Source organism: Clavelina lepadiformis, chromosome 9, assembly GCF_947623445.1.
Source record: "Clavelina lepadiformis chromosome 9, kaClaLepa1.1, whole genome shotgun sequence".
In the NCBI taxonomy this organism is placed as follows: domain Eukaryota; kingdom Metazoa; phylum Chordata; class Ascidiacea; order Aplousobranchia; family Clavelinidae; genus Clavelina; species Clavelina lepadiformis.
Window position 1 is genome coordinate 15,117,368 of NC_135248.1, and position 13,041 is coordinate 15,130,408.

At 39.1% G+C, this 13,041-nt stretch overlaps 2 protein-coding genes across 2 annotated transcripts; both read left to right on the forward strand.

Moving 5' to 3' along the window:
- The first annotated feature begins 901 nt into the window (after positions 1-901).
- LOC143470664 (uncharacterized) lies at positions 902-4,918 on the forward strand. The gene is made up of 3 exons (XM_076968923.1): positions 902-4,122; positions 4,216-4,423; positions 4,583-4,918. Exon 1 carries the CDS (start codon positions 902-904, stop codon positions 3,461-3,463), a length of 2,562 nt encoding a protein of 853 aa, XP_076825038.1. The 3' UTR covers positions 3,464-4,122; positions 4,216-4,423; positions 4,583-4,918.
- Positions 4,919-8,505: 3,587 nt separating this feature from the next.
- LOC143470093 (SPARC-like) lies at positions 8,506-13,037 on the forward strand. The gene is made up of 8 exons (XM_076967990.1): positions 8,506-8,675; positions 10,256-10,313; positions 11,395-11,509; positions 11,613-11,731; positions 12,019-12,179; positions 12,366-12,478; positions 12,647-12,741; positions 12,811-13,037. Exons 1-8 carry the CDS (start codon positions 8,607-8,609, stop codon positions 12,849-12,851), a joined length of 771 nt encoding a protein of 256 aa, XP_076824105.1. The 5' UTR covers positions 8,506-8,606; the 3' UTR covers positions 12,852-13,037.
- Positions 13,038-13,041: the final 4 nt, after the last annotated feature.

Sequence of the window (13,041 nt, forward strand, 5' to 3'; positions counted from 1 at the left end):
TCTTTCTTTATCAGAAATGCTTTATATAGAGAACTGCAATGGAATTGCTGAGTGCCCAGATGGCAGCGACGAATGGAATTGTTCATCGCCTTGCTGGCTAGGGAAGCCGCGTCGTTGCGCTTGTAATAAAGTTGACAGTTATTCCTGTCGAGGTACAGGAAATGTTTGTTATCGCTATGATGGTGAGTGGAGTCCAATCTGATCTTAATATTAGTCCAATTCAACTGATCTTAAATTCCTTTGCATTGGTGCATTTTAACTGCAAGTTATTCAATTAAAAACACTTCATACAGATGAATGCGATGGTGAAACTGAGTGCCCAGATGGAAGCGACGAATGGAATTGTTCATGTCCACCGTGGAAGCCGCTTCATTGCGCATGTAATAAAATTGGCGACTACTCATGTACAGGAAGAGGGCAAGTTTGCTATGAACAAAGTGGTTGGTTAAATTCATTGGCAATCTTAATTTGTTTACTTACTGTAATGTACTTCCTTGTTTTTAAAAAGTCAAATTTTACGAAAAAATAATGAAGTTAGACATGGTTTCATAAATATGTAAAAAGTTAGAACGGCAATAAAAAACTGCGATAAATTTTTTTCGTAATAGCAGAAAACAATGCAGTGCATCTTACAATATACACAGTAGGCTATAAATAAGTTGGTTAAAGTAACAAAATATTTGTCGATTTTAATCTAAAATTGATATAACAAATTGATCATGCAAGAAAGTGTGATGTTTTCGTGTTTTTGACAAGCTTTTCATTTGTAGAAAGATGCGATGCCAAACAAAAGTCTCTCTCTGGGCAAACTTGCTTGGACTTATCGGATGAAATGAATTGTTCTTGTCGAGAAGACAAATTCACCTGCTCCTGCTTTCGTAAAAACTTTCCTACTTGCAATATGAAAGAAGGATGTATCCCGATGGAATACGTCAATGACGGAAAACTTGACTGTGATGGCGACAATGATGAAACTTTTATCAAATCATTAGATAAAATGAGTTGTAGCTCTTGTAGTTTTGCTGTTATAAGGTTAGATAACGAAACCCTTTGTATTCCACCTTTGTGCAACATCAGCACCTGCAACAATGTACCTGCATTACAATGTAGTGAGTATGATTGCAATATAACTGAGGCAGTGTGCTTCTCCTTCTGTCTTGATAATAACACATCGGCCAACTGTGAAAAAATATTTCAATGCTTCGATCAATCCTTGATATTGAACCAAAACTTCTGTAATGGGAACAAAGACTGTAAAGACGGAAGTGACGAAATAATCTCCCAACCCGGATTTAAGTGTTCGGCCAAGTTCTCAACCACAACATGCGTCCTTCCTCAATGGAATCTATACGACGACATCCCACAATGTTATGATAAATCTGATCTTTGCTTTGGCAGTGATGGCTCCTTTCATTGCTTCAAGTGTCTGGACAATCGCTTGATCATCTCGTCTAAGCAAGTCTGTGACGGTGTCATTGATTGTTTCGACTTCTCAGACGAATGTCTCTGCGAAAATCCATCATTGCCAGAGTGTCTTGATGTCTTCTCTAGATCACAGAGATGCAGTAACTTCGTATCATGGGACATTAAAGCAGATGTTACTTCTAGTAATTTGTGTGCTGGCAGGGAATGTGGAAATTTATTGCAAATTAATAAAGTTTTAACAACTTGCAAAAACAAAAAGGGAAACACTCTTGCTACTCAGTGCGATGGAAGACCAGAATGCATGGACTTTGTAGATGAATGCCTGTCGTGTGATGCTCCTCCAGCATTCTGTCATGATGCTTGCTACAAATACTTTCCGATGGGAGACCGATACTGCGACGGATACGCTGACGAGTCGTGGATATATTTACTAGACACAAACTGTACCCAAGGATTTGACGAAGAAAACTGTCCGAAACGATTCCAATGCAAAGCAGGTGAGAAGGTTAACATCGACATCGTACAAAAATGTGACGGATTTAAAGACTGTGACGAAGGAATTGACGAAGAAAACTGTCCGAAACGATTCCAATGCAAAGCAGGTGAGAAGGTTAACATCGACATCTTACAACGCTGTGACGGATTTAAAGACTGTGACGAAGGAATTGACGAAGAAAACTGTCCGAAACGATTCCAATGCAAAGCAGGTGAGGATGTTAGCATCGACATTTTGCAATGTTGTGACGGAATAGAAGATTGCGAAGAAGGAATTGACGAAGTAAATTGTTTGAACAGACACTACTGTACAACAAAGGTAACCAATCTAAAATCAATTGCAAAGTCTTCAGTTCTCAATGGAAAACAAGACTGCGTTGATGGATCTGATGAATTTATTCCTGGAATATTTTCATCTGCTCGTAACATGATTGACAGCTTCGGTCTAAAAATATGGCTGTGGTTCGCTACTATACTGACACTTTTTGGAAATTTTTATGTCACTGTATTGTCCATTGCCAAGCTCCGTGAAAAGAAGAAGGCAGATGAATCCACATGCAACCACATTTTAATCACCAACCTCTCCATCTCCGACTGTTTAATGGGGGTGTATTTGATGATTATCCTGGTGACAGATATTCAGTATTCAGGCAGATATTCCGAGTTCGATTATAAATGGAGATCGAGCGCGCTTTGTTCGTTGGCGGGAAGTTTGTGCGTGATTTCCAGTCAAACTTCTTGCTTTCTCATATCTGTTCTTACCAGTTACCGTTTGTATGCTGTCTTATATCCTTTCAAAGTTCGTACGACCCTCTCAGCACCGTGGAGTATGGCTGCAATCTTTTCATGGGTGACTTCTATCATCATTGCTTTTGTTTCCAACATAACAAGTTACTTTAAATCCAAAGTACTTTTCCTTAACGAGTTCTCTTCATCCGACACAGTCACTCATGATTACGTCACAGGCTTTGCTTGTCGTCTGGCGATTCTTACAAACACGTCACAGGATCTCGATGACAGTTCTTGGCAAAGTGTTAAAAGCTTTTTGAATAATAAGTTTCCCCAATACGCTCCCAGAGGCGAGATCGGTTACTACGGTACTACAAGTGTGTGCATGCCACGATTGTACGTGAACCGCAGTGATAGTTTCTGGATCTATTCCATTGTCATGATAACCTTCAATTTCATTTCCTTTCTCTTTGTGCTCTCTGGATTTACCTTAATTGCCTGGAATATGAGAAAACGTCCGATGCAAAATAACAACGCGCAGAAGCAAAATGCCAAAATGAATCGACGAATCGCTCGCATCATTATATCTGATTTTCTTTGTTGGGTTCCCATCTGCATAATGGCTTACGTAAGCGTGAGTGGAGTGAAGCTTCCAGATGGAGTTGAGATATTCACTGCAGGAGTGCTCCTCCCCATCAACAGTGCATTCAACCCCATCTTGTACTCGCCCTACATCGAAGCTAAAGTGAAAAACCTGTTTAAGAAAATACGTCCCAGCCGCAGTCAGGAAATCAAGCTTGACGTCATTTCCTAAATATTTTACTTAATTCTATGGATTTGTCCTAAATACCACAATTTGCATCTGACGTCATTACGAAAGTTGGTTTTCATTTTGAATTTTAATAATTTGCCTGAAAAAATCTTGTTATTCCTTTGCGTGTTTTTGCATGGATTTTAGAAAATCTACAAACATTTCATGCTAATTTTCAAAAGAATATCTGAGACATTTGCTTTAAGTTGCAATAACTGTAACTGTTATATTTTAAGAAATGTTCGATTGATTAGCCCACGCGGCACATATTGTAGAGTACTGTGTATATATTCGTTAGAACTGAAGATGTTATTAAAGCACTAATAGTTGCTTCAATAATTTAGCCTGTTAATAGAATATGGCTCTATTATGCTTGCGTGATTTTAGAAAAATCTAGTACCGTGGCTGTTAATGGTTGCAGCTTGCAACGAATATGCTTAAAAGTGAAGGTGCTTATTTGAAATTACTGTACATGTTATAATTCAAGATAATTGAGCGCATCTTGAAAAACTGCCGTTTTACAAATTTATAAAAGTCCGACAGACGCTCGTTCTGGTGATGCAGCCGCTCCTTATTTGCTCGTTTATCGCTTTGCTCGCTTGAGCTTTTATGTGTAAATGGAAAGGAACTAACATTATAGAACTGACATGATCACGAAGCAGGTAAAAGACAATTTCGTTATCACACTAACAGTGAGTCTTAGCACCACAAAAATTGAAAGAAATTTAATAAAAAACTTACCCTGGTATTTTTAGGAATGAAAAATCCTTTCAATGTGATGTCTTCGGTTGTCTTATGGGAAAGGCGCCCAGTGGAGCCACAGTTCGATACCGAAGTAGTTCTTGGATGAAAGCGTTTGTGCATGGAAGCTTTGCTTTGTGCGACATACTTGCCACAACGGGCGGCCATGTTTAGTGGACCGGAACACAAATAAAACCAAAGTTAACGCCCAGGGACAATCAGGCAAGCAATTAGATCACAAAACAAACTTATTAAAATCCATGTTCGAACTTGATCAAGCAGGTATATAGATAGCTGTAATAAAGACAGCAGAACTGATTCATAACAAACGCAACAAAGGCATTTGGATATCCGAACTTGTTATTCAGTTGTTATATACAGGAATCCAAGACAACCAAATAAATTATGATTACCGATGACGTCCACAATTTCTTGGCGCAGTTTAGCTTGTGCTTGAGGATAATGAAGAAGACAGAGCAGAGCCAAACTCAGGGTGGTGGCCGAAGTCTCTGTTCCAGCCACAAACAAATCCAGGATAGATCTCATGAGATGAGGCAGCTGAAAAGAAAAATAACTTTTGATGTGATATTTAAACAATCGATGCGTTCAAAGCAGCTTTAAAAGTATTTCGCATAAAAATGAACAAACACTGTGACGATTGGAGGAACAGGATATAGCAAAGAAATGACGAAAATGAAATCTTGAGATTATTATGAACGGCAGCCGTTGTGTTCTTTCTCCAAACGTTTAGTGTTAATACTGGCAGTCAATGAGAATTTGCAATACAGCCGACATTTTCAAATGCATATTTATAGGCTACGCTACACCCACCATATGTAATTAGCAATATACCAGCGGTTTTCAGACTCAGCTCATTCAAAAAGCTGTTGATACTTCATAGTTTGCGTGGCAGTACGACATGCATTGATGAGAAATAGCGTTTTACTAACACTGGTAAGCGATAGAACTTAAACAAATATCGTTGCCTGTTCGTTCAGCTTGGATCCGCTTCTTTCAGACTTTTCCAGCTCAACGGACCGTCAAACGTTCACAAATACCTTTGCGTGCTTGAAACGCGGTGGGTCATGTGACTATATGTAAATCATTTCCTCTTCGGGTCTTTAAAAATAACAAATTGTCTGCTATCACCCGATTTTGCAATTGATTGCGCAATACATGTGCGATTGTGCATCAACAGTTTAACCCAGGGGCGTCCTAACTGCAGCCAGCGAACAAATCGCGGCCCGCCACGAATTTTGTATTAGCAGGCGGCCATCAACGGTCTTAAGCATAACTTTAGACCAAAAACAAAAGTCAATGAAACTTACACTGAGTATTTTTGTGTGCAAGTCTATTTTCCAAGTATTTCAGCGGTATCTGATGCATTCATTACTTAAAAGGTCATTCATTACTTGTCTTACAGCACGTTTTAGAGCATATTGCGCAACGATTGTTTTTTCGTAACAATAGCATTCATGCATAACAACGACTATATGCCCAACCACAATTTTGTCTGATACTTGCCAAAAGCTTTTCCATGTAACTATTAAGTTCTATTTCGCGTAACACCGGCAGATATGGCAGCATTTAAAAAGCGAAAGATACCGTACAAATGTAGAAATACGTTGAGTTAGCGAGATACGTGACCAACTTCACCAACTGCTAGCACCCATCAAACCATCTACCATCATGCTCAATATAGCAAGTGTAGTCGAACACGTGACCATCACCGATGACGCACTTCATAGCAAACCATGAGGCAAAACAAGTGACCAGCAAACCATTACGTCACATGGTCTTTGGAGTAAAAGGTGAGAGGTGTTGTAGAAATGACCATGAATGGTTTTATTGCCTGTATAGTACCAAATCGTGAAGGGACATTTAACAAAAAACTGTTTTTAATTAGTTAATGTAGTTTCAAACTTTTCTTCAGTGAGATCGAGAATTGCAAAATTCACTCTGGAAAGCAGCACTTTTAGTTCTGCAGGCAGAAGAGTTCGGCTGATTTATGACTTAATTTAAATTTATTTAATCAATCTTAACTTGATCTTTTAAAGGTAATCTAGCAGAGCTGAGCGCTCATTTAATTTTTTCAGTGGTTTATGACGTATACAATATCGGTTTAATCAAAAACTCAGTCCAATCCTGGCATAAAATTTTGAGACCACGTATTTACAAACAATCACATTGGAACAAAACATGTTTTCCTTTACATTGCCGCGATTCAAGGTGGTTTCATGACTAGTTATGCTGCTGGCTTCAGTCCAAGCAATGTCGTTGGTAACGCTTGGGCGGAAGATGGAAAACAACGAAGATTTGTGCCGAATGGAGCAAAGCAAGTTAAAATATGTACATTCCAGCATAACGTTTTATTTCACAACTAATTGGTTAAAGAAAAGAATTTAAGCAACTTAGCCTACGTGTATGATGAAGTTAAAAGGAGACGATACTAGCTTTGGGCTAGAAGTTGACCTGACCGGGAAATTTGAAAGTTGGCCAACTTTGGTGCTGGTAGACTCGAATATTCGATCCCATCATCAGTTTTGTATATCTTTGTACCATCACCAATACCATTATTACTTCTTAACATCTTCGGACCATTTAATGGATGTCACTTGCGGATTCGCTTCTTAGCGCATTCATTGCAAAGGACAAGATGCGCTGCAGTACGTAAGCAGGATATCAGAGCCATCTTTTTTGCAAGCTTACCTGTGTGTTGTGGTTTATCGTTTCATTTTTAAGTCTTGCAAATTTGTGACAATGTTAGCAACGAGCCGCTAATCTCTTGCGCCTCCTAGCGGAGAAGAAATATCTGAGCGGGCTAGTGATGGACTCGAAAAGATTGATAAGTGTACTGTAATTCACTGGCGAAATGGATTTGAGAATGACGATCTGCAGAATCGCCAGATTTTAAACTGAATGGTTGCTCCGCTTGCGTTTAAACTCTGTCTGTTTTGTTTACCGCTAAGCGTCGCTACCGACAATATAACCGACCATATTGACATCCAGTGTAAGACGTCCTGTTGTGTTTGGAATAGAAATCTTATTTGTCATGGAGCACAAATAAACACACAACTATAGTTTTATACGTCACAAAACCCTTGCATACGTCACTTGTCATGCTTCATTAACGTTATAAGTGTGGCTTAAAATTTTTTTAAAGAAATGTCTTGTCTTTCTTGTTTTGTCTTAATATTTTTACTTTGCACTGAGACTCGGACAATATTTTTAAAAAGAAAACATAAAAGGTGACGTCATTACTGTTGCTCTAAGCTCAACACAAATGACGTCTGTCAGTTCATTAAATGACGCAGCTAATTACGCAAATTATATGTCTGGGCAATGATCACTCAATGATTTGTTGCCCCGTGGTTTTGTTGACGAGTGTTTGTCGTGCAATCTATCAAATACAGAGATAGATAAAAACTTTTCAAGACATTCGAGCAACTTTCCCTCACAGGGGACCTGGCTTGGATCAGCGCCATTTCTTAAGACGAACATTGGCCAGCAATTTACAGTCAATATTCGGTCAGACCTGGTTAATAATTCATCAAGTGATAAATGAAGCTCAGCGCGTTTATTTGGCGAAAAGCTTCGGCCTCAGTGATATTAAAATTCGAGAGAGAGAAAGAAGAGAACGAGAGAGAAAGGGAGGAAGTGGTCTTGTTTCTTTTTTTAACCAACACAGTTGACATTCTGTCCTTTCCCACCAGATCAAACAGAGCTTTACGTAGCGATGTGGTTCACGCTTTTGTTGAGTTCAATTTATTAGAAAAAAAATATCAAAGCAGTTTGGTCGTGATCAGCCTAAGATTGAATTCAAGCAGACGCGAAAGCTAACAAACTTACAAAAGGCATCAAGAAATCAAAGGCTTAGAAGGAAAGCATTTACTCTCTGCCGTTTCCACCTAGATACAAGGACGATGGTAGATTTTAGGATGTTGTTGCATATGTGAAAGTTTTTTTAAAGAAAAATTTAAAACACACGACTTCGAAAGCAATTTTTCTTGAATTTCTTTACGAAAACTGGGCAACATAATTTTAGACTCTTCCCAACGACGCCCTTGGGTCAGACTTTGACAGTTTGCTGACGAAACTTGCGGTTCAACCTGCCACGTTGTCGAGATGGATCGCAGATTAAGTCGAAACTGCGCCCATTTCGTCACCAGTAGGTCAGGCCCCATATTTGCTGTTCGTGTCACACCTGGCAGATATTCTATCAAACTTCTTCTTCAGTCCATAATCTTTAAATAAAGACCAGTTTCGTCAAAGGGTCGGATAAAATTTTCTGCTATTCGTTAAAATAATTCGCTCATGTTAACAGGTGAGAAATTGTAAGAAACCATAACTATATAAGGTGTAGCAGCTTGTAGGCGTCGAAGTGCGTTGATACCATTTCAACATCATGGATTTTAAAACAATTCTGGTCGTTTGTCTTATCCTGGGACTGTCTGTGGTTTTAACTCAAACTGAGGTAAGTTATTTTATTTATTCTGACGTTTCACTTTCACTATTTTTACCGCTACCCTATAGAAAGCTTTGGAAAATATCTTAATTTGTTTACGGGAGCATGCCTTAGACTTTTCCGATAAATTAAAACACAACAGATAAAATATAAACTCGTCAAATTACGCGTCCACGTACATCAATTTCCATCATCCCAGCATTTTCATTGTGATTTTCCGCTTTATCGCATCGTTATTGGTAATTTCCCTTTCAAAGAGACAACGCGGAACAATTTAAGACTTAAAGGAGATTAATCGATTTTAGGCGATTTCTGTAAAGTTGTTTAAATGTATCGCTCAAAATCGCCCTAAATTTAAAAACGGATGACACAACCCTGAAATAATTTTATTTAAGTTTGGAGCAGGAATAGAATAAGAAAACATTTGTGCGCATACGTGCAGCAGGTTTGCCTAACTTCAAACATTCTCAGAAAGCGTTAGAAGCAGGTCAACGAAACATGCGAACTGCAATTATGCTCACAAAATGTTTTGGTCATTTTATCCCAACTACAACTTAAAACACACTGGCAATATTATGCACCTTGTCCCACATTTCTGCTCTTCCTTGTTCGGTTCAGGCAGAGAGCTGACAACAGAAATATTTTGAAATAAAGTCGCTTGTAAGAATAGATATCTGCTTAGACAATTACAGCGTAGACGACTGGGTGTGAAGGTAAGGGTTACATGGTTACAAGGTAAGGGTTACAAGGTTACATGGTTAATTAAACACAGTAGCAAGGCGTAAACCAAAGTGTAAGTATGGGTTGTCTAAGAATTAGGTTACTTTCGAAATCTTAATCACACAAGTGCAGTCAATTTTATTCAAATAGTTTTGTGATATCATCGTGGTAGGTCTTGAGAGATTCGAGTCCACCGAACGAAGTTCATATACGGTCTGTCTACTGTACAAAAAGCTCATTCGTAATCCGATTATTACATCATAAAGCTCATTCTTTCCTTTCTATATTAAATAAAGTTAAAATAATTCGCCCTTCTCCATTGTCATTATGAAGCAAGAACACGCCCCGGGGCAGAATTGAGCGTCATAGGAACAAGGTTTAATTGTGGCCGCCATCTTGTTAATTGCGTTGTAATAACGACCCAGTCAATTATATTAATTCATTCAACGACGATTTATCTCTTCTCAAAAGAATAACGCTTCCGTTTCAATCTAATAACGGTCAATTAATCACTTACAATTCATGGTTGTTAACTTGTTGGTTGGATCTAACCCTTGATCAGACCACCGCGCCCTGTCCTTATCTTAATATCCATGTATCATTGTTACGTCACTATTGAAGGTTCAATTTCTTTCGAAGCCTTGAGATCACAAAAAGATTTTTCCCTCCGTTAAACAGTTTTGTTGCTATCGGTTGTGCTTTCATTGTGAGAATTTGTGTTTATTTTTTGAAATTGCTTTTGCCGAAATTCGACAATAAATTTCGTGCGATTTTGTTGCACAACGAGGTAACGCGTAAATAAATTCAGCAAAAAAGGTAAAAGGAATTATCATCTGAAAAAAATTAACAAACGTTTCTTTGACATTCAGGCCAAAAAAAAGCGAAGATCTTCGTCAAGAAATAAACTGGATCTGCTTTCAGACGAAAGTAAGTTGCTGCATGAGCTGGTATCGAGCATATTTACATATATTTGGATTTTTATCGAGTTTCTTGTAAAAGTTTTCTCAATTTATTCCTGCTTCTAACGCTTGAAAACTTCAATTCTGCGTGAAAGAAATCGGCACGAATTTACAGCAACGTCATCGTTCGTAAATTCGCTTGAGATCGCTTATCAGCGTAGGCCACTGATGGTTTATTTTACAACCATTTCCTTCCAATATAGAGTTGTAGCTTACATGGCTTTATCAGAACATTCCAATCCCGAGGGAGGCGATAAAGAATCCCACGAGCCTTGTCGTAAAAGCTTTTTAGCACAGCGCGATGTTATTTCGGATCCTCAGTAAGTGGAAACTTAGCGCAGCTTGTTTGACGTAGGCCCTGTGCTTTGTTGCGTGACAATAAACATATAAACATATCGCCGGATGCAGTGGGCGAAATCGACAGATGGTTATCGTCTGCAGGTATTTCACCCACACACATTTTTGGCAAATTTATCGCGTCCAGGACAACTTTGAATCGAAAAGACAATAAGGTAGCTGTCAATTGTTCATGAAAGCTTTAATTTGCGCTGAAATCTCAAAAACTAATACACTCTGGGAATTTCCCGGCTAAATCGTCAACAAACTTGTTTTTGCCGCAAGGTTTTAAAAATTTATGGAATTTTCATTTCTTAGTTTGTTCTGGCACATCTGCGGTACAACCTTGTCAAGCAGAAACGTCTGAAATTGAATTTAATGATTCGGAGCTCATAAATAATTAACTACGGTCGCATCAATGCGAAGCCGCCTCTCACCAGTTTGATCTGAATCGTTAAAATTTAAATTCCGTTTTATCGGAAACCAAAACACGACTTGACGGGAACAGCAGCTCCGATTACTTGTGGCGGGTGAACGCGGCTTTCATCATTTGCTTTCATTCGATTATTACTTATCGACTTACAAGTCAATGAAGCAACCGCTTCCTTCTACTAGAGAGGACCTTTAAGTGAAAATAAAATTACCTTGTGGGACGAATACAAAGTTATCCTTAAAACATCGCGAATTGTTCAAAGTCGTCTTTAAACCTCTAGGACTCTGCATGAGGAAGAAATGCGGACGCAAGCCGAAAGGTTCCTGGTGTCAAGTCCTGACCAAGAATGGAAAACGACGTCCAACCTGCGTCTGCCCTGACGAGTGTGACGCAAGGTTAGTGACGTAAAAATTAATGACGTCATGTCCTGTCACGTCGTACTTCTGTTCCACTATAGCTTTCTCATCCAGCAAGTCAATGTTTTTATGTTTTTTCCAGCGAAGTAGCCCCGGTGTGCAGTGTTTACGGACGACAATACGGCAACAAATGTTTTTTGCATCTTGAAGCTTGCAAGAAGAAACGGAAGATCAACGTGGCTTATGAGGGTCCCTGCATTGGTGAGTTCGAGATTTCAATCGCATTTTGTCGGAGAAAGTTAAAACTATCACAACTTTCTGTCTCTTGCAAAGTATGCTGAGTTTCACTTGAGATTGATTGTGACATCATCAAACCTTGCACGGACACTCCGACAACCTAATTTCTCTCTAGTGCCCATTAGCGGCGGAATAAACACGATAAGAAAGTCGCTGTTGGCGCAAATTAGCATCTACAAGTTCTTGAATTTCAACAACATCAAAGTCGCTGTTATTTGCTCACCAGTCAATAAACAACTTTTTATTTGAAGCCTCGCAGACGAAATGCCACTCGGAGCAACTCCGGGAGTTTCCCTTCCGGTTGATGGATTGGTTCGTCCACCTCAAGGACACCGATAAGTTCGGGAGCATCGACCCCAGGAAATCATTTCCTCGGACCAAGACAAAGCAGGAACGGGAAGAACTGGCCATGGTAGAATGAACTGGTTGACTCGTTTACTTCATTGATTAGCCCATTCATTCTCAGCCTGGGTTTCCCTTAATCTGATCTCAATCTTAATTATATCTAACTTAATAATAAGTTTATCAGCTAACTTATTCTTCGAAAACAATTTAATGGATGTTTTATTTTGTCGTATGTCGACGTTTGTCATTGCAGTGGAAATTTGAAAGTTTGGACAAAAACAACGACGAAGGATTGACCAACAAGGAACTGAAGAGATTCCGCTTCGCGCTGATGCCGATGGAACACTGCGCCAAAGATTTCTTCAAGTAAGATAGTTGGACTCAATTGGAACAGATCCATGGAAATGGTTGAAAATAATGGATCAAAAATACACCTGTCAAGAGCGACTACGTTATACTCAAACCTAAACCTTGACAAAGAAAACTAGGCTACTAACACAATGTCCCTGCTATAACCTGGAATATGATTGACAGGAAATGTGACGCGAATAAGAACAAGAAAGTCGAGTTGAGCGAATGGAAGTCTTGTCTGGTCGATCAAGGCTGGGAATGGTATCAGGAGAGAATAGGTAAGTACGCATGCGCGACAGCACGTCATCAATTGATGACATCACACACTCACCTACGATTTCTTCCAGGTGTGGCAGTTGAGAACACACCTGACATAGACATCCAATAACCGTCAACGCCCGTAGCAGTCAAATTGTAAAAATCCCCGCGCACCAATCATGAAAGTTTCATTGAAGGTCGCAAGTTCCTTCACTAATTTAAGCTTCGGCGGATAGAATAGTTCAGTATTGTCCTGGTTGTTTTTCAGCATATTTTATTTCTTTCTTTTTTGTAAATAAACATAGTTCCTTAGAAATTTT